The sequence below is a fragment of the Pipra filicauda genome, unplaced genomic scaffold (genome assembly GCF_003945595.2).
Source record: "Pipra filicauda isolate LSUMZ 115617 unplaced genomic scaffold, ASM394559v2 scaffold281_size1565311_pilon, whole genome shotgun sequence".
Lineage (NCBI taxonomy): Eukaryota > Metazoa > Chordata > Aves > Passeriformes > Pipridae > Pipra > Pipra filicauda.
Genome location: NW_024104400.1, coordinates 40,940 through 65,662, shown reverse-complemented (window position 1 = coordinate 65,662; position 24,723 = coordinate 40,940). Strand labels below are relative to the sequence as shown.

The following is a 24,723-nucleotide window of genomic DNA, read 5'->3' as shown; positions in this document are numbered from 1 at the left end:
GGGGAGAGGCCAAGGGCACGGGCTCTGCTTGGCTGAAGGAGCGCAGGGGCTCTCCCTCTCTGCCTGCCGGCGCGGGCCTTCCCTGCACCCGCCTTTCTCCCGATGGACCAGGCACTGGCGAGCACGATGGGAAAGGCGAAACCTTTTATTAACAGTCGCCGTGGCCAGTCACAGACTCGTCTCGATGAGCCACGGCCACGAGTACGGTGGCGGCTCGGTGTCCTCAGCGGCGGGGAACGCCCGAGGTGCCGCCCCCGTCCCCGCCGTGCCGCCCCGGGGATGCTGCACCGGCTCGGAGCAGCAGCCGTCCCCGGGGTCCCGCCGGGCACCGCGCCGCTGCTCGGGCTGTCCCGCCAGGCAGGGGCACCGCAACGCCCCGCGCAGAGCCCCGAGCGCCCTCCGGAACACGGGGAGCCGCTGCCGACCAGCCGGGGGAGCAGAGCAGAGCTCTGTGGTGGAGAGGGCTGAGCTCAGGGCTGAGGGGCTGCGTGGGACCGGGGACTCGATCTGTGTTTCCTGGTCGATGAGTTGAGGAGCAGGTGAAATCTCCTCTTCTTGTGTTGCAGTTTCAGTCTGTGTCTCTTGGTCAACCAAGAGGGGAGCAGCTGAAGTTTGCTCCTCTGTCTGTGTCTCCTGCTCAGCGTGTTGAGGAACAGCTGAATCCACCCCTTTTGGGGGGGTCTCGAGGTGGGTTTCCTGCTTAGCGTGTTGACGAACAGCTGAATCCGCCCGTTGTGCTGGGGTCTTAGGCTGGGTTTCCTGCTTGACGCAGCGAGAGACCTCTCGCCGTGGGCCGGGGGAAGATTTCCCCTTGTAGGCGTGAAAGGGGAGAGGGGGATTGGCAGGGCTCGCCTGGCTCCTCCCAGCAGCTGCTGCTGGGACAGGGATACGGGAGATGATGTGTTTGCAGCGCTGAGGCACAAGGGGAGCCTCATCCGACCATCCGTGGTCCTTGTCCTGCTTCTGGGGCTCCGGCCTCGCCACCCCACTGCAGGCCCAGCAGCTCTTCACCCGCCGGCGCTGGCTGCGGGCGGCGGTGCTGCTGGCCGGGAGCGAGGGACGGCCAGGACAGCCCTTGGAGCTCAGCGTGCTGGAGGGCGAGGACAGCGTGTCCTCACGGAGGGGCTGGCCCTGGCTGTCCTGAGGCTGCCGCTGGCACGGGCGGGAGGACGGGAATGGAGGCGGCTGCTTTGGCACAGTGTTGGCACGACCGGCGCCATCCCACCTTCGGCCTCTGCCCCCTGTCCTGTCTCTCAGCTGGTGCCCCTCTTTGGGGCGCAGGTTGGTGTTCCTCTTCTCCGTGGTTCCTTCCCTGCAGGTGAGAGAAGGAAAACAGAGCTGTTGCCTCCCGAGCAAGGTGTTCTGCTCTGCTTGAGCGGGCACCCCAGGGAGCTCCTGGGCAGGGCAGGGCAGGGCCCCGCAGCGTCACAGTGGCCTCTTCTTTGGTGCCATGAGGCCCTGCAGTGTCACAAGGGCCCCTTCCTTTATGCCACAAGGCCCTGCAATGTCACAATGGATCCTTGGTGCCATCAGGCCCCCCTCTCTCACAATGGCCCCTTTGCTCTGTGAGGCCCTGCATCACCCAGGGCAGTTGCCAGGTGTATTGAGTTTGCCCTGCATCACCCAGGGCAGTTGCCAGGTGTATTGAGTTTGCCCTGCATCACCCAGGGCAGTTGCCAGGTGTATTGAGTTTGCATGGCCAGCTTTTGGTAGAGGGGTGGGGTGAGCTTACAGTGAGAAGCTTCTCCCATGTCTGTCAGAGCCAGTTTCAGCAGCTCCAGGACAGACCCGCCACTGGCCAAGGCCGAGCCCATCAGAGATGGCAGTGACACCTCGGGGATGAGGGATTTAAGGAGGAAAAAAAAGTTACTGCACAGATGGAATTGGGTCCCGAGAAGAGTGGAGTGTGAATATGGGAGAGGAACAGCCCTGCAGACCCCCAGGGCAGTGCAGAAGGAGAGGCAGGAGGTGCTCCAAGCGCCACATCTGAGGTTCCCCTGCAGCCTGTGGGGCAGCCCATGGTGGGGTAGCTGTGCCCCTGCAGCCCAGGGAGGGCCATGGGGTGCAGAGATCCACCTGCAGCCTGAGGAGGTCCCTGATGGATCAGAGATCCACCTGCAGCCTGGGGAGGAGCCCACAAGGAGCAGGGGGATGCCCGAGAGAGAGCTGTAAACCCATGAGAAGGCCGTGCTGGAGCAGGGTCCTGTCAGGGACCTGCAGACCCATGGAGAGAGAAGCCCACACTGGAGAGGTTTGCTGGTAAGACTCGTCACCCTGTAGGGGACCCATGCTAGTGAAGTTCCTGAAAGACTGACCCCATGGAAAGGGACCCACACTGGAGCAGTTCATGGAGAATTTCTCCCGTGGGAGGGACTCCACCCTGCAGTAGGGGAAGGATTCCAACTCCTCTCCACCAGCAGAGGCAGAAACAACATGTTTTGAACTGACCATGACCCCCCTTCCCAACACCCTGCACTGCAGGGAAGGAGGGAAAGCCTGGGAAGGAGAGAGAAGTGTGGGGAAAATGTTTTTAAGATTTGTTTTACTGGTCATCATCCTGTTCTGATTGCAATGGGTAGCTTATTTCCCCAAGTCAGAGTCTGAATCACCTTGAGTGACCTCTCCCTGCCCTTAACTCATGAACCTTCTGTTGCATTTTCTCTGCCCTGTCCAGCGGTGGAGGGAAGTGATGGTGCAGCTTTGGTGGGTACCTGGCATTCGGCCAGGGTCAAACCCACCACACCAGGGAAATGCCCATGCCCAGAACTGGGTGGAACCAGGCATGGGGCAGCACCCCCACACCCCATTCCGCTCACAGAGGCCCCGCCCCGAGCAGCCCCTTCCACCACAGTGGGTCCCTCACGGCTGCTCTTGGCACCTTTTGGGAGCATGTGGGGATCCCCCCCTGCAGCCTGGACAGCAGAGCAGCGGCACCTCCTCGGAGCTGACACCACCCAGGTGGTGGAATGTTCAGTTCAGGCTCAGGGAGCTCTTTGGCTCCTCCAGGTGTGCCAGGGCTCCTGTGGGATGTAGGTGTCACGAGATGGCTGCCCTGTGGGACAGTGCAGCTCCACCCCTGCCCTTCCCAGCCCTGTCCTCAGAGCCCAAGTGGCATCTGGTGCCAGCTCTTGTCACACCTGTATTCCCTCATCCAGGTAACCTGTGCCTGGGGACCAGCAGTGACACCCTGGGCATAGTGGGGAGGGGATCACCAAACAGGAGAGGCACCATGGATCGTGTGATGTGGTGCCTGGGAAGGATCCCAACGGCAGCAGCTTTCCCTGCAGGCTCTCCAAGCTCGGTGTTGTGGGCAAAGCCAGCTGTGGGGACACAGGGTGTGAGCTGGGGCTGTCCAGCTGCAGGCAGACACGGGCACTGTGGAGTGAGGACCACAGAGCCCCAGACAGGAGCTGGAGCACCTGAGGCACGGGAGGGGCTGAAGCCCTGCCAACTCCCAGCTGGGAATCACTGCAAGGAAAGAGGGAGCTCTGCAGGCTTCTCCAAGGTTGATACAAGGGAAAACTGAGCCCAGTTGGCAGCACAGTCCCCTTTCCTCACCAGCCAGGCAGCGGTGCAGGAAGAAGCAGGTAACTAGAACAATCTGACTTTATTGGTGCAAACACTGGGCTCAGGTGAGTGGAATATTCCCAAGTGCTCCAGGGAAGCTGTCCAAGGTGAAGGGATGCACACAGCCAGCAGCCCCCTCACTCCTAATGCCATGTTCCCCTTAGAGAGTTCAGTCTTCGTGGATGTTGAAGAGCTTTGCTACTTCATTGAGGTCCTCGTGCTCCTCCCCGTCTTTGATGATCTGGAGGAAGGAGAAGGCATTAAATCCTGCACATCCTATAAACAGCCAGTGCTGCAGGACTGTCACAGCCAATGCCAGGAACTCTTTGGATCCTCTCTGAAGCACCAGACTGAGACAGCCACAGCACAACAGCACTTTCTGCACCCAAATTCACATGGGACTCTTAAACGTACCAGCACCTGCCTACAGGAACAGCTGGAAAACCAACTTCCCTGTCCCTGTGGGATTTGTTTCTGGGTTTCCCTTTACAGCTGGGGAGAACAAGTGTCTTCAAAAAGTGATTCAGTTCTGTGAAGGTGAGCCTGGCACTGTCTCAGAGCCAGGATACCTGGCTTGAACCTGCAGCTTTTAGACAAGACGAAGAGGTCAAGGACTCTGCACATTCAGATTTAGGGGAAAGGTTGCTAAGGGAAGGAAGGAAAGAAGGAAAGGATCTCCCTTCCATGGGGATGGGAGAAGCAATAGGTTTCAACTGCATCATAAAGGATTCAGATTAGATATCAAAAACTTCTACCACGAATAGTTCGTTTTGGGAGAGATCACCTGGGGGTAGTGTGGGATCACTCCCATAGTTTAAACTACTGAAATTTTTCAGAGGTGTTAAAACCTGACCTCGGCCTGGCTGAGCTGACCTGCAAGGATTGAGACAGACCACGGGGGTGGAGACACACTAAGCACCTCTCAGGGCTGTCCCAGCCCTGACTCTGTGGCTGTTTCTGGGACAATGATGTTTGAGACTGTTTCAGGCACTTGGACATTGGACAAAGCAGCACAAAGATGGGACATTTCACTCATGCTCCATATCACCATGATTCCAGCCTCTACTTATTATAGGCCTAGAATTTCAGCCATGCCAAGGCAAGGCTTGGAGCACACACTTGATTCATTTCTGTAAAAATTTTGCACACACATGCAAAAAAGCACAAGGACAGCTCCCCTAATTCACCCAGGACAGGGTGAATTGGATACTGCCCAGCTCTGCGTCAGACAGAGCATCTGCATTTATTTATCCTCACTTTGGATTGGCAGATTGATTTTTCCACGAGGAAATCCCTGCTCTGTCAAGCCCCACTGCCCATCATCCTCGTCCTGCACTGACCTTCCGAGCAATGGGCATCCTGTTGAAGATGTTCCACAACACGATTCCCACCACGACTTTATCCCTGAGGTAGAAAATGACACCTTTGCCGTAATCTTCTCCTTGCTTCGGGACTTGAGGTGTCGGTGAAGAGCTTTGAGAGATGTGAACTTCCGAGGCTTCCGCTTCCGTTTCGCTCTCGGATCGAATTCCAGTCCCTAAGGCAGAGAGACATGAGGTGTCACACACCCAGGGCAGGACATGTGATGACAGGAACAGACTCAAGAGCTGTGTCCCCCAAAAGTTAAGTTTCATTAACACAAGGATGAAACAATCCCAACTTGGAGCACAACACCCGACAACTCCTGACTTCCACCCCCAAGTGCCTAGGACAGAAAAGTCTGCTTCCTCCAGGCAGTGAATACAAAATAAATGTGCTTGGATCTTCAGTCTCTGTTGTCCCAAACTGATCATTTTATTGCTGTGGAGGAGATCGAGCTTCACTGGGAAAGTCTGCATGTCAGTAGATGAGTTACCTGATGGTTTCCTGGAGGAACGCTGTGGTTTAATCACATTTTATTATCAAACCCAGCCTTTAAAGGTTGGTCTAGAAAGGGAGTAGCAGACTGCTGACTCCTTGTGCTCTCAGACTGACTGTGTGTGCCCACACCAACACCTGCAGGCTCCCCAGCACACCTGGCCCTTACCTGACTGCTCTGTCGCACTTTTCGGCGTGTCCTTCGCTGTCGCTTTCGCGAAGACTCCGACTGTTGGCAAACTGCTGTCCACGAGGCCAATGGCTTCGTACCCCACGTTGGGGCCCAGATCACTCCTAGGAATCAAGTGGAAATAAAGTAATTTGTAGCATTAGTGAGACAAATCCAAGGCAATTCCATCCATCCATCCTTACTGCCAGCGTGGTGTGGGCGATCGCGGACGCAGAGTGACTGACACACCGTGTCTGCTCTGCATACAGAGGTGGAACAAGGAGCCAAGACACAGCAAGTCCAAGGCCAACAGCTTCAGAAAAACCAGTTCCCTGACCAAAATTCTGAAATCCTTCAAGGCTGCTTCCTGGGTGGCAGCTTCTGGCAATGGCTGTTATCCACACCAGGCTTGGGAGCACGGACAATTATTTAGTGCATGTTTCAGAGAGTATTTAAAAACCAAAGAGAAGAACACTTTGTCCTAACACCTCCTTGAACTGGGCACCTGGATCTGAACCGGGGTGCTGTTAGGAGACAAAGCAGCTGTGGTTTGGGACCTGTAAGTACCAGGTGTCTAAAGTGTTCCCCAGGATGCTGAGGGAACAGATGCATCACAAAACAGTTTGGATCTATGTACATCACGACCTTCCCAGCCAGAATCCTCCAGCACAGACTGGGGTTGCTGCAAGGAACACCAGTAACATGCCAGCTGACCAGAGCAGGCTTCCAGCAGTGATCAGTCAGAGCTCAGGAAGGATCGCAGAGTGGTTTGGGTTGGGAGGGACCTGAAAGCTCATCTCATTCCATGCCCCTGCCATGGGCAGGGACACCTTCCGCTAGCCCAGATTGCTCCAAGTTCTGTCCAACCTGGCCTGGAACACTTCCAGGGATGGGGCAGCCACAGCTTCTCTGGGCAACCAGAGTGACACCTGCCAACAAACGGGGCTGCAACTCACAGCCCTCCTTCACCTGCATCTGGTTGTGGCCAAGAGCATCCTGAGGAAAAACACACCTGGGAAATGGATGTTTCTGTGTCCTTGGCTGCACTCCACGATCTCTGAGGTTTTTCCCAACCTCAGTGATTCTCTGGTTCTGTGTTTCTTGTTTAAAAGTGAAGTGAGAAATGCTTTGGGCCCACAACCCAGGCAGGACAGACCAAGAGTTCAGGTAAATGACAGCAGGTCATAAATACCTATTTTTGAAGGGATTTCTCTGAGAAAACTAAAACTCTTTTCCCTATATTTAAAATCCTGTTAAATTGACCTCGAACCAACAGCCTTTGGGATTTTAATTTTTTGTGAAGTTTGTTCCATTTTGTTTCGCTTTGTTTCAAAAAGAACTTCAGGAAGATACAGTAAAATTGCCCGTTTTCTTGATACCTCTCTCTGGAAAACAACCTTTCAGGTACACCTGGATGCAGCAATGCTTTGCCACTAAAGCATCAGTTCAGCAACACAACTGAAAGCAACAGACTCTGCTGGTGAACGTCACATACTCGTAACAGAAAAGCTGCTGCTAAATTCCACCTGTAAATCAGCCTGCTCTGAGGACAGGGCTGCTCTTTATTGCTTCTTGCTCTGCAGAATGGGACTATGACAAACTGGAACCTACAGGAAGGATAAACACTTCAGAGAGGTGAGGGCAGAGCAGTGAATGCTCAAACACCTCCCCCTCCCTGGGCTCTGGGAACATGAAGCTGTACAAGGTGTTTGCTGAGGTGGTTTCACTGCTCCTGGGAAACACACACTTCCCAAGGTGCATCTTGTCCGAGCTCCTGCAACGTGGCCAAACAAGGAACCCCAGAGGAAGAAAGGAACGTTACCAGAACATGGACTGGTGCCAGTAGGGCTTTGCAGCTCCAGTCATGTTTTCTCCAGCCAGTCTCCCGCTCACCACGGCGTGATCGTGGTGCTCCACACGTCTCCGGCCCAGTTTGATGTCGTAGAAACAGGCAGCATCCCCTGCCTTAAAGAGAATCACCCAGTGAGCACCAAACACTGACAGCCACAGCTTCGATTAGTGCCCAAAGAAACGCTGGGGAGAGAACAAACGGAACAAGGAACTGCGTTTTTCTGACGAGCCCCAAACGCCACCACTACCTCGTCCCACTCCCTGGGCTACACAACTCCCAGTTTCTTGGCATTTTTTCACCAATCTTTGGAAAAATAAGGCAGCATGAGGTACGTTTTCCAGAGGAATCAAAAAGTCACGACGCCCACCAAGGGACTCTTACGCAAGCAAGCGATCCAGGCTATCTTTAGGTTACCCCAACTCCTCTTACACAGCATAAATATTCCAAACTCGCCGTGGTTACCACGGCAACGAAGCGGCTGCGATGCCTGACCAGGCTCTGGGCCTGCGCTACAACTGCTCTCCTTACTCCTTACTCGCTCTTTTTCACCTCACCCCAGTGCACCAGCCCCACAACTTCGTGTGTCCCGAGCTGCTGCATCAGCACAGCCAGAAAGCTGTGCCCACACTCACCACCCAGATGTTGGAGCGTGCCTGCAGCTCCGCGTTCACCCGGAACCCCCCGAAGTCCGAGTCCACCTCCAGCCCCGCCGACTTGGCCAATTCCACGTTAGGCTCCAGCCCTACTGCAGCCACAATGTGATCTGTCTCCACCTGTTTGGGAATTCGTAGTTAGGATCTTCATTCCCTCCACGCCCCTCCAAGCTTTACCCTCTCCCTGCTTTTCCATTTACCTTCCGGCCATCCTTCAGTTGAATCACCAGCCGGTTGCCGGAGACAGAGACAGACTTGACCACAGCATTGGGCAGGACGTTGACCCCCTCTGGAAACAAGCACAGGACACCTCAGTGTCTGCTCAGGGCTGGGCAGATCCCACCTGGAGCAGGTGGTTGGTGCAGACAGATTCCAGGCGAGGAACCAAGACAGAGACCTCCTAAGCTGTGCCAGTACAGCTTGGAAGGAAGCATGAGGAGAAATCCAGACAGAAAGTCTGAGAGAGTTGCCTGAATGCCAATCCAAAGTACGTGTCGTATGTGATAACAAGGTCACATCCAAAAGAATTCCCCAAAACAGGTGTTCAGGAACTAAGGACACTCGATTACCTATTGCTGTGCCTCAGCCAGACCCAGAGGTCCGACAAGGCAGCTTTCAAAAAGGAAAGTAACTCAGACCTGTGGGTTATCAGGCCCTGCAATCCACTCAGACGATATTCCTCCTCCCTCTATTCCGCTCCACTTCCCAACGCACAGGAATATTCTGCACTTAACGCAGCAAATGGAAAAAGGTGTCTTGGATCTTACTGGCTTTAGCAGCTAAACACTACAGCTCCTGGCCTGACCCAGGTGTGTGCATGGCCATAGGGACCATTCCAGGGAGCAACAGCCACAGGGAAAGCCTCACTGGCATCAGCAAGCCTGTTGGCTCAGCTTTCCCAGAGGAACTGCCAAGAAGCCAGGGATTCATGGCAGCTCTGTGCTGCCTGAGCTGCCTGAACTGCAACTTCCTCTGCACTGCACCTGGGCCACCTTGCAGAGCCCAGGGACAGAACAGAGCTGGATGTCACCAGCAAGAGCTGCACAGCAGCCACCGGCCCACCCCCCTGCTCTGCAGCTTCACCTCTCCTGACTTTCTCTGTGGTCCAGTTGCTCAGGTATTCAGGCAGGACTTTGCCCATATTGCCGTTCTCTGGAAACAGCTGGATCACCTCCAGGCCTCGGGTTCGTGCTGGAAGGGAAGCACAGAGCAGTGGGATAGAGAGCAGCAGCACGGATGTCAGGACACACACGCTTGACTTTACACAAGGAGCTTGACAGAAGTTTCCATATCTGAGAGTTCTGGCTCCCAGACTTTCTCTGGGAGTCACAAAGTGACTGTTTCACATACACACCTGCAAACTCTAGATAACAGCCTTTTAGGTAAAATGCTTGGTATTTTGGAGAAAACATAGAAAAATTACCAAAAAGTCACTCCTCGCACAGTGGCAGAATCCAGCTGTTCACTACCACAGAATCATGGAGTGCTTTGGGTTGGAAGGGATCTTAAAGATCATCCAGTTCCAACCCCGAAATCCTAGTCTGAAGGTGGCTTTGAGCACAGAGGACAAATGTGATTTTTTAGAGGGTGGAGTAATTTTGCAGCATGCACTGGCCTGCAGAGCTCCCACCTCTGTGGTCAGGGGCTGCTGGGCAGTTAATGAGGGAGAAACTGGGAAAATCTTGGCCTTGCAGCCAACAAAACACATGTGGTTTCAGTTTCCTTCAGGCAAACACAAAGTCTGTGCAAAAACTGAGCAGTTGGGAGTGAAAAGAAGTTTCTAACATCAGACTGCTTCCACTCAGTGTCTGTCACAGCCGAGGATAACACTCACCTCTCCTTCCCAGAGCACAGGCCAGCTCACTGCCAAGGAAACCACCACCAATAATTGTGATGGACCTGACTTCTCTTGAAATCTTCTCCAGGTTTCGGAAGTCCTCGATCTGAAAGAATATTTACCCCCATTTCAAATCCTCTCTAACAGGAATGGCAGCAGAAGGCATTTGTCTCCAATTTCTCCCTCTGAAATAGGAATGACTCTCTCCCCAGCTTAGAAAAGGAGATGTGTTGCTCCTTCCTCCTGTTTGCCTGTCGCACAGAAAAAACTCCCTGGATTCCTTATGTCTGTGCAAGCTTTTACCTGACCAGGGAATCTCAAATTCCTGCATTTCCCCTGAATTTCAAGGGCAATTACAGTAAAACTTCTAAACTCAAATGTCCTGCAGCACAACCAGTATAACAAGGATGCAACAGCTCACATCATCCATCCTTCCTTTCCAGTTAAGCAGACCACACCTCAGGGGGAGTCCAGCACAGAACAGAAGATTCTCATACGCCTTCTTATTCCTGATCAATTCCCTGAACTAGACTAAGGAGAAGGTTACATTTTCAAGAAAAGTGGAGTTTGCCAACGAAAAGCAACTCTACAGCAGACCTTAGAAGATCACTGACCATCTTCCAAGGCTTTTATTCACTTTGGAAGGTGCAGCAAAGTCATATAGGAGGGAAACTTGAAAAAAAAAAAAACTAAAATCCCATAATCCCATGTATTATGACAGCTCTCAGGCCTGAGGCCAGCAGGTGAGTGGTTGAGCAGACTCTACCCTGGTTTCCTGCCCGGGAAAAGGAATGAACCACCAGTGCACTCCTGGGCACCAGCTGAGAGAAGCAGTGCCAAGGCAAGGCTGTCCTGGCCAGAGCAGAAGAATTTAAAAGCTGAAAGCAGTGGTAGTGGCTCTGATTTATTCAGCCTTGCCCCAGGACTGGCAGCACCTGGAGATTACCTTTCGGAACAGCGTCAGCCTTTTCTGTACGTCCTTTCCTGCTCTTTCGATGGCGGGCAGGTTCCTTGGGGTTCCCCCTGAGGACAAGGAGGGAGAGAAGAGAGACCAGTGACACCAGGGCCATGGCACTGGCTATCCAGACAGTGCAAAGCTGCCTTGGATCCCGACTGTGCTTTCCAAACTGCTGCAGTATGCTCCATCCCTGCTGCTGACCTGTGTGAGCAGCGGGTGACCCCACACCCACACCCTGCCCCACTGCCTGGAGACAGCCAGTGCCACCTGAACTGCTCTAGAAATGCTGGAGCCAATGCTGGAGCAATGCTCTGCCCAAGCAAGAGCTGCTGGTTCTGCTTGCTGCTGCCACACAGGCAGGATTTGAAGAGGTTGGTCTGTACAGGAGCTCCTTCCAGGGAAGTCACATTTTCCTCCTTCCTACCCTCCACAGGGCAAAACTTTGGAAGTCCCAGAAAAGCTGGATGATGCAAGGCAGCTGCAAAAGCCAACGGCATAGCTGGCTGCATGACTGTCCTCTGTGTGACTGCTCTCCCAAGGGTTTGCACTTACTGAAGAAACTTGTCAGATAGAACCACAGAGTCCCTGAATGGTTTGGGTTGGGAGGGACCTTAAAGCCCATCCAGTTCCACCCCCTGCCACGGGCAGGGACATCTTCCACCAGACCAGGCTGCTCCAAGTCCTATCCAACCTGGCCTTGAACAATTCCAGGGATGGAACAGCCACAGCTTCTCTGGGCACCCTGTGCCAGGGCCTCACCATCCTCACAGGGAAGAATTTCTCCCAATATCCCATCTAACCCTGCCCTCTGGCAGTGGGAAGCCATTCTTCCTTGTCCTGTCACTCCAGGCCCTTGTCCAAAGTTCCTTTCCAGCTCTCTTGGAGCCCCTTTAGGCACTGGAAGAGTCTTTAAGGCCTCTTCAGAGCCTTCTCTTCTTCAGCTCTCCCAGCCTGTCTCCACAAGAGAGGTGCTCTAGAGAATTTATCTCTAGCTAAATGCCACCGTAATAAAAAGCCTGGCACAAGACAAGGAACAAGAGAAAAAAACCTCAAAGTCTTACCAGTGGCAATGAGACATTTGTCGTAGGTTATCTGGGTCCCATCACTGAGCTTCACTGTGTTCCCTCTAACATCCATATGTACAACCTGCAGGATTAACCAAGCCAAGCTCAAGCTGCTGTGCACTGTGGCTGTTTGAGTTAAACTGCACGCACTACTGATCAGAGATGCAAACTTGGAATTAACATTTTCCCACCTTTAAGTTTAGGGACAGGGGGGTAGAAGGTGGGAAGGGAGATGACTGGAAGTGGGAATTAAGACAACTTCTATGGGAGTCACCACAGCTCGGACTGATCTTCCCAGGGTCTGAGTCTGAAATGGGCTCAGACACAGCACAGCTCAGCAGGAAGAGGAGTCACTGACATCATAGCAACATACAAAAAACTGAGGACATGAGTATAGTAGAAGGCTCACCTTAAATTTCTCCACCTTCCTGCTGCTTCTGCACATTGCTCCTGGCCACCTTATCACCCACTACCTGGATCACTGTGCTCTCCTCACCTCACCCTCTGGCCAACACAGCCCAGTTCCTCTTTGTCACACCTTGTCTCTAAGCTCTACATATTCTTGTCCCATGCCCAGACTCCAGACCTATCCTTCTCTCTTCTTCATCATCTTCCCTCAGCTCACTGCTATTCCTCTTGGCTTCTCCTGTTTTCAAACTTAAGACTAGCATAACCTCTGCTCCATCACACTTTTCCCTAACTTGTACACATCCCCCTTCCCAGCCAACGCTCCCTGCACCTCCAGGGGTTCAGTACCAGCCTCAGAGCCCAGGCTCTGCTTGGGAAAAGCTGTAGGAACAACAATCAGTGCCGTACTCACCTTCTTGCCACACAGAACTGCCACCCCACCATTTTCCACAGAGGGCAGGTCCTGGACAGGCACGTAGAATGACGGTGGCTGGAAATAGATACTGAGAAAAGCTCCATTACCAAATGGGTTCCACTTGCTCTGGGATACCAGAGATCCAGCTATTCAGCAATTCCAATGAGACAAAGACAACTCTGGGCATCCATAACAAGCTCCAGAACTCTTATTTATCTATTCTTAAGAATCAGGGTCTTCACACTGTTGAAGTTCAAGGGTTTTGGATCACAGAATCATAGAATTGGTCAGGTTGGAAAAGACCTTTAAGATCATCAAGTCCAACCATCAAGTAAGGGTTAATCACAGATGTTACAAGGATCAGATGTGATCCAGTGTCCCTGGAGCTCTGTTCTAACTCATGGAGCTTCACCTTTATTAACTTATTTCACAGGATTCCCATGGTGGGACATGTCTAAGGGAATCACAGCAAGGTTCAAGAGCTATCAAGTACAGAGCAGACTCAGGTGGGAAGCAGAGCTCCTCAAGCCCTGCCAGCACCAACACACCTACAGTGGCTTGTGGTTCTCTCCCAAGAACTCTTTGATCATTGTCACCCTGTCACTAAACACTCCCCTTCAGCCTTGTCACCTGCAGTGCCACATACCTCCTCTCCTTGCCATTCCACTGCTTGAACCGCAAAGTCTCTGTCACGTTGGGATCATCGGAAAACCACAGTTCTTTGGAAAGAGGTGGACGCATGTAGGGCAGGGCAGGATCTTCAGACACAATCAGCACCTGTAATTGGTCAGGAAACACATCAGCTGGAGCAGTGGCAGGCAAATGGCAACACACACACAGAGGCTCTGGAGCGAGCACAGCGTTCGGCCACCCACACGCCTGCTCTGGAGCAGGACAGCTCTTACCCGGGCTCCGGGGTCACGGGCACGGATGGATCTGGCAGCAGCAAAAGCAGCAGTTCCTCCACCGATGAGCAGGAAAGGGACGTGGGATGGGACCTTGACATGAGCGCCTGGAGATGCAGGTGACAGAGGGGACACCTTACTGCAAACACTCAGGGAAACTGGGTCTCGCCAGGGGCCTTCCACATCCTGACTTCCTTTGGCTAATTGTCCTCCAAATACCTTCCACCCCCCTACCCTTCCCAAGAACCACGTTGATGCATCCCCCAAAGCTGGCTCCCTGCAGAAACCAGCCAGATTTCAGCAAATTGGTTTTTCTAAGCAAGACCAAAAACTCTGCACTGGCCAACCAGGGAACAGTTGATAACAAAGGGAAGTTCCCAAAAAGGTCGAGGCACGTATTTCTGTAATTGTATTAAAGGAGACCACTTTTGAGTTCCTGCAGAAGGCACCTCCTACCACGGGCAGGTCCTCTTCCTCTGCTATCCAGGGAAAGAGGCCCCTTGGAATCACAGTGTCCTTGTCAGACTGCGCAAAGGTAAAAGCCAAAAGCAGGGCTCACTCAGAAATCAGCCCGAGGAGACACCCTGCTTCACCCTCAGGATTGTCTGTAAAACAGTCTGGTTCTGGGTCATGGAGAGCCAGCACCATCTTCTGTGCTGGGAAGTCCCAGGCTGAGAACAGAGCCGACCCCAGAACCAGCAGGCTGGTACCCACCGGCTGCAGAGGATTCGTCGTCTTGGGGTCGCGTAATCGACGAGACCCGGCTGGTGAATCGCTCCTTGTTGTCCTTCAGTGTTTTGTACACCTGGAGACAGACAGGAGATACTGACCTTGTACACCTTACAGAACCAAGGCACCATCCTGCTCCTACCCCCTGACAGGTTTTTGTCCGTCCCGCGTGCTGGAAAAGCCATCTGCTTTTAGTTAAAACACACAGACCAAAATACACCTCACTGGACAAGGTGCCCATTGAGACTGTGCTCAGAAAATTACCTGCTTTGCCCCTGGTCTGATGAGCCTTGGGTGCCTGGCTGCTTCCCAGAAGCAATGAACCTTCCTGTAGGTGTTTGGCTGCAAACCTGTTCCAAGAGGAACCAGCTCCAGCGCAGGAAATGCAGCCAAACCAACCCCGAGGCCACCTGCAAGCTGGGCCACGACACAAGGCTGCAAAATGGAAGACGAATCCAAAGAAAAAGCATCTCCCAGCTTCCCAAGCGCAGAGCAGCCGGGCAGAGCCAACAACCTGAGTGGCTTTCTCTAGGCCAGGTGTTAGAGGCATGGTGGTGGCAGTGGTGACACCCCTGATCTCAGCAGTGCCTTCAGCCACAGGAGCAGGGCTGCTCCAGGTAACAGCCTTTGGACACGGAATCTCTTCCAGCTGAATGCTCACCTGTTTATTTGACTGTGAAAATTCAGGATACAGCAGGTACAATTTAGTGGTACAGACAAAGAGGGAACATCTCTTACGTCATGCTAACCTCCAACAAGAACTGGTAATGGAGAGGAGCTGGACACTGGGAGTGCTGGGAGCAGGTGAGAATCCAGTGTTTGCCCCCATGGCTAACAAATTAGAGGGAAGCAAACCTTCTTTTTAAGGCAAAACCCAGCCTTGCTAATAATCTCTAGCATTTGTACAACATCAAATTTCATTTGCCAACTCCCACAAGTTGGTGTTTTATAGCAAATAGTCTCAAATAAAAATGGAGGAATTTAATGTCAGGCACAAAAAAAGATCATGGGCAGACAAAAGCCTGTCCAGGGAACTGGAGTAATGTCAAAAATTTCAGAAACAAGAATTTGTCAGTGTTGAACAGAATTCAAGAGAATGGTATTTTTAAAGCCTTTTGCTTAAAGACAGAAAAGCCAAGGTTAACAAACCACCTCTGTCTTTGCAAGCAGAACCAGGAAAGTTTTCAGCGAGTCCAAAGGGCAGCATACTGCAAATTAAACCTATCTCTTAGGAAAAACCACAAGCAAAACATCAGATGAGGCCTTCAGGACAAATATTTCCAACAGGACAATGTCAACTTCTTTCTAGTCAGAAACACAACTGTACTTTGCCAGATCATGGGGTGACATTTCAGTGCTCTTCCCCAAAGAAATCATAACACTGGACAAATTTTCTTACCATCAGCACACTTATATTTAGTTATTATTTCCTTTTCAGCATGCCGACATTACTGACACCACGACAGGTGCATTAATTAATGAACTAGTGCCTTTCTGATGGTTACAAATCAAAGATGGCCAGTTTGGTTTAGATTTACTTAAAGTGGAAAGGTTAATTCTAAGGCAGATTTCTCCACTGAGAACTGCACTGCCTGAGAATATCAAATTTATAACCTCAAATGATTTGGCAGTGCCCCCTTGAAAATTAATACCTGAGGCCAGGGAGCACAAAGAGGGTTTGAAGTGAAGGGTAACTTAGTGGGAGGTACAGACAGGTGCCCTCCCTCCACCCTCCTACCCCATAAACACGTTTTTTGAAGCATCTTACATAAGCTCCTGTCCCAGTGACTGTTCCTCCCACTATTAAGTATAACAAGAGGTTGCTGCCAGCTTTGCCAGGAACACCTGAAGACATCAGGGATCTAGAAGGGCATCTTAGCGGATGGCAATGCAAAACTGCAGGTGAAGACAGGCAATGGAAGAGAAGAAGGAAAGAGCTGTATATTAGGAAAGATTCTTGATTAAACAGGCCCTAGGAAAAGCAGAGTGGGCTTTGTAATTTCAGCTACCTTGGCTGCCAAAAAAAAAAGGGCAGAAAGGCACAGGAAAGAATTAAATTTAAAGGGAATAGGAAAAAACTTTTCCTCCATGCACTGTCTTAAATTTTTTTTTTCCCCTTTCCCAGGACTTTCTTTAGGAGAAAATCGGGATTTGGAACTTTTAATGAATACGATCCTCTAAGAGAAAGAAGTTGGAAACACAGATTTGTTTGATGTAAACCTGGGATCCATCCACTCCCAGGCAATGCTGCTACTCTTCAGCTCTCTGGGAGTGTCATTTACTAAGTCGGGCCGAAAACCCTTATTCTTTTCATGTAGGACATAAATGCTCACAAACTGGGAGTTGATTTGGTATCCTTAAAGAAGTTAAACAAATGTTCTGAACTGAGATTTGGCAAGGAAAGGTTTGCTTTGGTATCAAATCCCACACATGACAACAGACAGAGCTGTGTTTGGTCATAACAGAAGAAACCCAAGAGTGCCTTTAAGGTAAAAAAAACCCTAACAGGTAACTGAAATTACAGTTAAAAAACAAGTAATCACAAGAAGTTAATTTCCAGTTAGCTCCCCTTAAAGTTTTCTGAAGGAGGAAGCAGAGACAAAGCTACAGAGATCAAAAGCTGAGTAAAGAGAGCTGGAATACAGAAAACGCTCGACAGGAGAGATGGATTGTGGCTTCTTCCCAAGGAACCACCTTTCTACTTACATAGGCACCTGCTCCTAAGGTGGTCAAGCCCACAATAAAGGCAAAAAACTTATTACTGCCTTTTTCCCCGGGCACGCCTGTCTGCACTTGTCTGCTCAGCTGCAGGTCTGGGGGCACATTCCAGCGCTGCAACAGGGTGCCTAAGGGACACAATTTATTGGAGAAAACAACACAAAAACACTGTCAACACAAAGGTACGCCCAGAAATTTAGAGACTTAAGTAATTTCTGAAACCAAACAAGTTCCTTGTTTGGAAAATGTGGCACCACATCTGAGCGACCGCAGGGAATTTATCCCATGCTACAACAACGTGCTCCAGGCAGCCGTGGATATGAAAACATCTGTAGGATCAAGGAGTAACTGAGCTAATTAATAGCAGGAGCATCTCCAGGCAGCTGAAAAGGCCGCCTGCAGCTGGAGCCTGCGGCCACACAGGCCTGGGAGAGCACAGAGACGTGCGCTGGTGGTTCCCACACCTTCTCCAGGCCTCTCCTGTCCGAGGATGCACCTGGCTCCAGGTAACCTCGCCGGGGCGAGCAGCAGGGATGGCCACAGCGGCACGAACCCCCCTCCCTGCCCACACGGCTCATTCCACCGGGGTCAACCACCAGCAGGACACAGCCGGCACAAAGCACATCCCCCGTGGAACTGAGCAGATCCAGGTGCAGGCACCTCCCGGCACACAAGGAGCACACCTGGCTGAGCAGCTACGCGGCGTTTTGTTCCACTTGGGCCTGATCACGGCCCGCCCCTCCGTGGAGTTGATTCCCCCCTGGAGCGACGGCGGGGACGGCTCCGAGCCCTGCTCGCGGCACGGCCGATGCTCCCAGGAGAGGTCTGGGGTCTGTCCCTCCCCACCTCCCCCGGCGGACACCCGAACCCGCCTCAGCTCTGCCCAAACGCGCTTATTTGTAACAAAAACCGCGGCCACACCGAAGCCACCCGAATGGCGACCGCGCAGCTGCAGGTCACTCGCGGTGTCCCAAGCACGGTTTTCCCTCCCGCTCCCGGGGCATCCCGCTGGATCCGGGCAGGGCCGCGCCCGCGCCCTCCCGGCCCGGTGCCCTCCGGTGCCACTCCCGGGGCCGCAGGGGAGGGACGGCGCGTCCCGACCCGCGCGCGGGATGAACCGGCGGCAGCGGAGGGGATCGCGCCCGCCGCCCCCCCGTGCCCGTGCCCGTCCCCCCCGGGTGCCGACACTGACCCGCCTGTGCGCGCCCTCGCGGCGGCGGGGGGCGCAGGGCGCGCGCCAGGGCCCCGCGGCAGCGGAACATGTCGCCTCTCGGTGTCGCCTCTCGGTCGCGGCCCCGCCGGCCCGGCCCCGGCCCGGCCCCGCCGCGCACGCGCCGCCTCCCGCCACCGCCTCCTGCCGCCGCTTCCGGGCGGCCGCTCCGCGCCGCCGCCTCGATGGTGCCGGAGCCGCCGCCGCCGCCGCCACCGCCAACGACATGTTGCGGCCGCCCCGCCGCCTCCCGCGCCCGTCCCGCCGCGCCATCGGCACCGCCAGCGCCGCCGGGCCCGGCCGCCGCCTGCTGCTCTCAACCCCCATCTTCTACGCGAACGGGCCGCCGCACATCGGGCACCTGTACTCGGCGCTGTTGGCCGACGCGCTGCTCCGCCACCGCCGCCTGCGCGCCGCCGGGCCCGGGCGGCTCTGCACGGGTCAGCGGGGGTGCCGGGATGACCCCCTGCGCCGGGGCTGACTCCCCTCTCTGGGGCTCATCCCCCCTCCCGCGGTCTGAACCCCTCTCCCTCCGTTTGACCCCAGTCCCTCGGGGCTGACCCTCCTTCCCGGAGCTGACTCTCCTTCCCGGGACTCAACTCCTTCCCGGAGCTGACACCCCCTCCCGGTCTGATCCCCCGCCCGTTTGATTCCCACTCCCAGGACTGACCCCCCACACCTCGGGGCTGACCAGCTCCCTGCGATTTGACCCCCTGCCCCGATCTGACCCCCCTCCTGCTCTGACTCCCACCTCCGGGACTGACCCCGTCCCGGTCTGACTCCTCTCCCTGGGTCTGACCCCCTCCCCAGGGGCTGACCCCCCTCCCGGTCTGATCCCCACCCCCGGAGCTGACCCCACTCCCGATGCCCCCAGGTTGGCCCTGTGTCCCCGCAGGGGGCATCCAGCCCCGCACTCCTCCCCACGGCCCCACGGTCTCTCTCTGTTCCAGGCACCGACGAGCACGGGCTGAAGATCCAACAGGCAGCGGCGGCGGCAGGGATGTCACCCCCCGAGCTCTGCGAGCGCGTCTCGGGGCTGTTCCGCCAGGCCCTGGCCCAGGCCGGCGTCGCCTTCACCGACTTCACGCGCACCAGCGAGCCCCGGCACCAGCGGGCCGTGCGGCACTTCTGGGGTGCCCTCCGTGACTGCGGGGCGCTCTACAAGGGCTCCTACGAGGGCTGGTACTGCACTCCCGAGGAAAGCTTCCTGCCCGAGAGCCAGCTCGCTGAGCGCAGGGATGCCCAGGGACGCCCCTGCAAGGTGTCCTTGGAGACCGGCCATGAGGTAACGGCACCTGTGGGAGCACCACGCGTATCTGCTGCTCTGCTCTGGCCGAATTTGGGGTGTTTAATGCTTCCTGCAGCCTTCTGTGATTCATGTTGGCTGAGACTCACCTGTATGTCAGTGGAGTCTGACATACATGTCACCTGTCAGTCCAGAAACCTTCTGTCCTGGGCTGATCACCACAGTGTGAGGGGGGATTCTACCCCTCTGCTCCACTCAGGTAAGACCCCCCCAGAGCCTCCAGCTCTGGGGTTCCCAGCACAGGAAGGACATGGACCTGTTGGAGAGAGGCCAAAGGAGGCCACCAGGGTGATCGGAGGGATGGAGCAGCTCTGCTGTGAGAAAAGGCTGGGAGAATTGGGATTGTTCAGCCTGGAGAAGAGAAGCTTTGGGGAAAACCCATAGCAGCCTTCCAGTATCTGAAGGGAGCCTGCAAGAAAAATGAAGAGAGACTATTTATAAAGGCCTGGAGTGACAGGACAAGGGGCAATGGCTGCCCACTGACAGAGGGCAGGGTTAGATTGGGTATTCGGAAGAAATTCTTCCCTGTGAGGATGGTGAGGTCCTGGCACAGGTTGCCCAGAGAAGCTGTGGATGCCCCTTCCCTGGAAGCATCCAAGGCCAGGTTGGACGGGGCTTGGAGCAGCCTGGTCTAGTGGAAGGTGTTCCTGTCCACGGCAGGGGGTGGAACAAGATGGTCTTTAAGGTCCCTCCCAGCCCAAACCAGTCTGTGGTTCTCTGTGTTATGGTGGTGAGTGGGGGTCCGAGGGAGAGCTGCCAAACCCCACCTGGCAGATGCACATCACAGCCACGTGCCAAGGATTCAGCTGCTGGGGGTTTTGCAGCCTGCTGGCCTGGAAGTGGTATTTTACAGTGGCAATGAGAGAAATTAGCTGAGTGGGAAGATAATGGTGTTTGTAGCTGAGGGGTTCCTTGGGGGGTCCAGAGTTTGAGACCTGTTTTGTGAGACAGTTCAGTGTGGCCTCTGGACACTTAACCAATCTCTTTACGTGGGTTTTGGCCCCACCTAAACCATTGTAACATCACCTGCCTGTGGTCAGCTTGATGCCTGGATGGGTGCACCCAGGACTGTGGTACCTGCCCCAGAGTCTCTCTGCCACTGCGTTTTCTAGAAGGTGTCAGGAGTTACATTATTTAATCCAGCAGCTGCAGATAATCCTGCTCAGAGCTCAGCACAGGTTATGCTCCTGTGGTCTTCGTATGAGGCTGGGACGTAGGAGTGTTGGTTCACACAGAAAGGGCTGTATTAGCAAATAATAACTCTTGAGAAAGCCCCTAAGATAACTGGGGACATGCCATAAACCCCAGACTTCTGGTGAGTGTCTGGGTTCTGGTGTCCAGTGGAGCCTGGGGGTGAAGGGGTACAGCTCGTCTTTGAATATGTTTTGAATGTTCTTCAGGTCTTCCTTGTACCCTGCGAGATTCCTGACCCAGCCATGGATCCCTGAGTGCCTTACACAGCTCACTTGTACTGCATCCACCCACCATTTTTCACTGGTTTAGCTAAATGTGTCATTTAATGGATTTAACAGTGGGGGAGAAGTGCTGTCAGTGCCATAAGCAAACAAAGTTAGTGGCTGAGATGCATTAATGCATAATGCATAAACTGCCCCCAGCAGAACAGCAAAGGCAGGCACCAGGAGTGCCAGTAGGGCAGGAATTACAACATCACTGTGTCTTTTCATGATTTTCCACTATTATAGCACAACTATGTTGTTAAGAAAGTAAGAAAGTGTGTTCTCATCTCCCTAATTCCTTCCTGATGTCACATCAACCTGGCAGGTAGAAAGGTGTTCCTTCCTGGGATTATGGGAGTATTTAAAAGCAGGATGCTGAACCATCCCAGGTGCCCAAGTCCTCAGGCGTGTCTTGGGCAAGGAGGTTCCTACTAGTCATGGAAAGATACTGGGGGCTTTCCATGGGGTGGGAGGACACCCAGGCACAGGGAGCTTGTGACAAACTCCACACTGAGAATGCTGTGTGCAAATTGTCAGCCTGTTCTCGCAGCATTTGGGCCGTAATCCTTTCCTCTTCTCCCATCCCAGGTGCACTGGACCAAAGAGGAGAATTACATGTTCAAGCTCTCGGCGTTCCGGGATCCCTTGCAGAACTGGCTCCGGGACAACCCACGCGCCATTTCTCCCGACCCTTTCTACCAGCGCGTGCTCCGCTGGCTGGACGAGGATTTGCCGGACCTGTCGGTGTCCCGCGAGCGGAGCCGGCTGCAGTGGGGCATCCCCGTGCCCGGTGACCCCACACAGACCATCTACGTGTGGGTGGACGCCCTGGTGAACTACCTGAGCGTGGTGGGGTACCCCGAGAGCCACGGTGCGTGGTGGCCGGCCGCGCACCACGTCGTGGGCAAGGACATCCTCAAGTTCCACGCGCTGTACTGGCCGGCGCTGCTGCTGGCGGCAGGGCTGGCCCCCCCCGAGCGCATCCTGGTGCACTCCCACTGGACCGTGCGTGGGCAGAAGATGTCCAAGAGCCTGGGCAACGTGGTGGACCCCGCCACGTGCGTGGGGCAGTACGGCGTGGACGGGTTCCGGTACTTCCTGCTGCGGCAGGGCGTCCCGGAGCGGGATTGCGACTATTACGACGAGAAGGTGGTGAAGTTGCTGAATTCGGAGCTGGCGGATGCACTCGGGGGGCTGCTGAATCGCTCAACAGCCCCCAGCATCAACCCCAGCAACACCTACCCACGCTTCTCAGAGCCCTGTTTTCCAAAGGTCCTGGATTCCAGGGAAGCAAAAGGCATGGGCAGGGTGTCTGCTGAGGACTACGAACTCGTGGCAGCGGTGGCCTCGCTGCCTGTGCAGGTGGCTGGTTATTTCGAAGGCTTCCAGATTTACAAGGCTTTGGAATGCATTGCCCAGTGCGTGAGGCAGACCAATGGCTTCTTCCAGAGACACAGGCCTTGGAAACTCGACCGAAGGGACACTGCGGAGCGGCTCTGGCTGGACACCATCCTGCACGTCACGCTGGAGTGCCTGCGTGTCTATGGGATGCTCCTGCAGCCTGTGGTCCCACACATGGCAGACAAGCTGCTGTCCCGGCTGGCTGTTGAGCCAGGAGAGAGGGGTCTTTCTGATCTGACGTTCTTGGCGCGCTATGATGGAAAGCCATGTCCCTTTGAGGGGAGACAGCTCGGACCTGACACTGGCGTCTTGTTCCAGAGGCTGGAGAAGTTGGAAACTATGAAGAACAGAAAGCAAGAAGCTCGAGTCTCTGACAAACAGCTTCTGTGAATAAAAACTTTCAGGAACTCCTGGGAAACGTTGTCTTTTCATCTTCCTTCTTTTGATGGTGGTGGGAAGCTGGCCTGACCAGGGCTGTGCTGTCCCAGTGACAGGCCTGGGGCTGACCACACATGCTTGGGCAAGAGATTGTGTGAGCAGAGCTGAGGGCTCAGGAAGCTCAGGCAGCACCCTCAGAATGCCTGAGTAGCCAAATCGGTAACTGAACCAAAGACACAGCCTCAGTTTTCAGTATTGCTGCTTTTTTTGCCCTGATGTATTTTATGGGATATAAAAAGCAACTGAGGCAAATATTTATCCCCTTAAAATAGGAAGGTTTTCCTGCACAGTCCTGGGGCTCCACCAGAGCCCTCTTGCCTGTGTCTCTCACAGCATAGAATCCTAGACTGGTTTGTGTTGGAAGGACCTTAAAGCCCATCTTGTTCCAATCCTCTGCCATGGACAGGGACACCTTCCATTAGACCAGGTTGCTCCAAGCCCTGTCCGATTTGGAACACTCCCTTCTGGGTGTTGTCTTACCTTGTCTGAGGCAAGGAGCCTCAGGTGCTCTTCTGAAGACACTGTAACCATGGATGTGGCAGCCAGTCTGCTTAGCCATCCCTTCCAGACAGCAGCTCCCACCTCACTCACTCCAGCAATCCCTTCTTGGGCTGATGTTCGGGACGAGTATCCAGGGGGATCAAGAAAGCCCTGAGGAGGGATGGGGTTGGTCCTGCTCCTTCTCGGCGTTGTCTCCTCGTGAAGGAAGAAGGATGAGCAGTTGCTCTACAATCAGTGTCCTCATCTCACCTTTAATTCCCAGGTTTTTGGCCAGGCCAGAAGTAGCTGTGGGTGGTCAGATATGGGTGCCCATGGGCTGTGGTGCCCATGGATCTGTTGGATCCCTCAGCTGAGCTTCCTCTGGGGGCCAAAACAAGTCTGAGTGAGCCTTGATGAGGATGATCCTGTGTGACCACTCTTTTCCAGGGGCAGGACAGCACCGAGGTCGAACAGGAAGTCTCATTTGGCTGTGCAGACCTGCTGGCATCACCAGAATGGGAAAGGGGGCATGTGTTTCAGGCCCAGCCTCACCTTCCTGAGGCTTTTCTGCCTCCTGCAAGGCTTAGTGCACCCTAGTTTCACGTCAGTGCTGCTGGAAGCAGCTGAGCATTGGCACCCTGGGGCAGCGGTGACCACTGGGGATCTTTGGTAAGTCCTTCCCAGCTCCTCCAGGTCCCATCAGTGCAGGAGTCATCTTCTTTCATGGGCCTGTTTTGGGGGGCTGTGAGCTCTTTTGGGGTTGCCTGGGCTGTGTGAGCAAAAGCAGTGCAGCCTCCACAGTCTGCCCGCCCCTGCCAGTCCCCACACCCTCGCTGTGCCACAGCCTGATGCTGTCCCGGTTTCAGCTGACCCGGGTCCCCTCATCCCCTCCTGCCGTGGTTCCCTTCCCCTGCCGAGTGTCACCTGCTCCCCTGCTCCTGCCATCCCTTTGAGCATCCTTCCTGTTGCAGCCCCCGTGCCCTAGCGCTGTGGGTGCTGGCGCCCCGCTGCCCTGCTCCTTGGGGACAGGAGGGACACATCCCCTTCCCGGTCCCTCTGATGCTGGCACCTGGGGGCTGTGGCTGCCCGGCCGGACATGGAGAGGGTCACTCTGGCATGGGTGGCAGTGACCCCGTGTTGGAGCGTGCGGGTGTTTGTGTGCGCTGGTGCCTGCTCCTGCCCCGCTATCCCTCGGTGTCCCTGGCTCTCTCCTGGGAGGGGCCAGTCCCGCTGCCTGCAGCCCCGCCGGTCCCTGCCTGTCCCTTGGGGATGCCCGGGCCGGCCCGGGCTGAAAGCACT

General features: G+C 54.5%; 3 protein-coding genes across 6 annotated transcripts; 1 reads left to right on the top strand and 2 right to left on the bottom strand.

Moving 5' to 3' along the window:
• Positions 1-126: 126 nt before the first annotated feature.
• On the bottom strand, positions 127-2,985 carry LOC120323531 (DNA translocase FtsK 1-like). Its single transcript, XM_039382712.1, has 2 exons — positions 2,610-2,985; positions 127-1,312 (listed from the first exon to the last, which is right to left on the bottom strand). The coding sequence occupies exons 1-2, from the start codon at positions 2,654-2,656 to the stop codon at positions 169-171; spliced, it is 1,191 nt and encodes a 396-aa protein (XP_039238646.1). The 5' UTR covers positions 2,657-2,985; the 3' UTR covers positions 127-168.
• A 603-nt stretch (positions 2,986-3,588) lies between these two features.
• Positions 3,589-18,435, bottom strand: AIFM1 (apoptosis inducing factor mitochondria associated 1). Of its 4 annotated transcripts, none has more exons than XM_027734299.2 (16): positions 18,325-18,435; positions 17,121-17,260; positions 14,400-14,490; positions 13,686-13,792; positions 13,427-13,557; positions 12,778-12,868; positions 11,955-12,039; positions 10,882-10,958; positions 9,933-10,041; positions 9,182-9,289; positions 8,299-8,387; positions 8,078-8,218; positions 7,416-7,558; positions 5,594-5,718; positions 4,908-5,104; positions 3,589-3,808 (listed from the first exon to the last, which is right to left on the bottom strand). In XM_027734299.2, exons 1-16 carry the CDS (start codon positions 18,392-18,394, stop codon positions 3,737-3,739), a joined length of 1,776 nt encoding a protein of 591 aa, XP_027590100.1. In that variant the 5' UTR covers positions 18,395-18,435; the 3' UTR covers positions 3,589-3,736. The 4 variants fall into 4 exon arrangements, with proteins under 4 accessions (XP_027590100.1, XP_027590101.1, XP_039238644.1 ...); XM_027734300.2 differs by lacking the exon at positions 17,121-17,260 and adding an exon at positions 16,183-16,310; XM_039382710.1 differs by lacking the exon at positions 18,325-18,435 and adding an exon at positions 16,183-16,310 and having other exon boundaries at positions 17,121-17,198.
• A 133-nt stretch (positions 18,436-18,568) lies between these two features.
• MARS2 (methionyl-tRNA synthetase 2, mitochondrial) lies at positions 18,569-22,924 on the top strand. The gene is made up of 3 exons (XM_027734301.2): positions 18,569-18,782; positions 19,293-19,627; positions 21,694-22,924. Exons 1-3 carry the CDS (start codon positions 18,569-18,571, stop codon positions 22,894-22,896), a joined length of 1,752 nt encoding a protein of 583 aa, XP_027590102.2. The 3' UTR covers positions 22,897-22,924.
• Positions 22,925-24,723: the final 1,799 nt, after the last annotated feature.

What these genes read in the sequence shown, in the direction of transcription:
- AIFM1 (XM_027734299.2), bottom strand. Translation starts at nt 18,394, where the DNA reads ATGTTCCGCTGCCGCGGGGCCCTGGCGCGCGCCCTGCGCCCCCCGCCG. An exon ending in CCCGTGACCCCGGAGCCCGG is followed by an intron (nt 13,558 to 13,685) that starts GTAAGAGCTGTC and finishes GACCAATTACAG; the next exon opens with GTGCTGATTGTGTCTGAAGA. An exon ending in GGCTGACGCTGTTCCGAAAG is followed by an intron (nt 10,042 to 10,881) that starts GTAATCTCCAGG and finishes ATATTCTTTCAG; the next exon opens with ATCGAGGACTTCCGAAACCT.
- LOC120323531 (XM_039382712.1), bottom strand. Translation starts at nt 2,656, where the DNA reads ATGCAACAGAAGGTTCATGAGTTAAGGGCAGGGAGAGGTCACTCAAG. An exon ending in GCAGGGAGAGGTCACTCAAG is followed by an intron (nt 1,313 to 2,609) that starts GTGATTCAGACT and finishes TCTCACCTGCAG; the next exon opens with GGAAGGAACCACGGAGAAGA.
- MARS2 (XM_027734301.2), top strand. Translation starts at nt 18,569, where the DNA reads ATGTTGCGGCCGCCCCGCCGCCTCCCGCGCCCGTCCCGCCGCGCCATC. An exon ending in GCCCGGGCGGCTCTGCACGG is followed by an intron (nt 18,783 to 19,292) that starts GTCAGCGGGGGT and finishes TCTCTGTTCCAG; the next exon opens with GCACCGACGAGCACGGGCTG. An exon ending in CCTTGGAGACCGGCCATGAG is followed by an intron (nt 19,628 to 21,693) that starts GTAACGGCACCT and finishes CTCCCATCCCAG; the next exon opens with GTGCACTGGACCAAAGAGGA.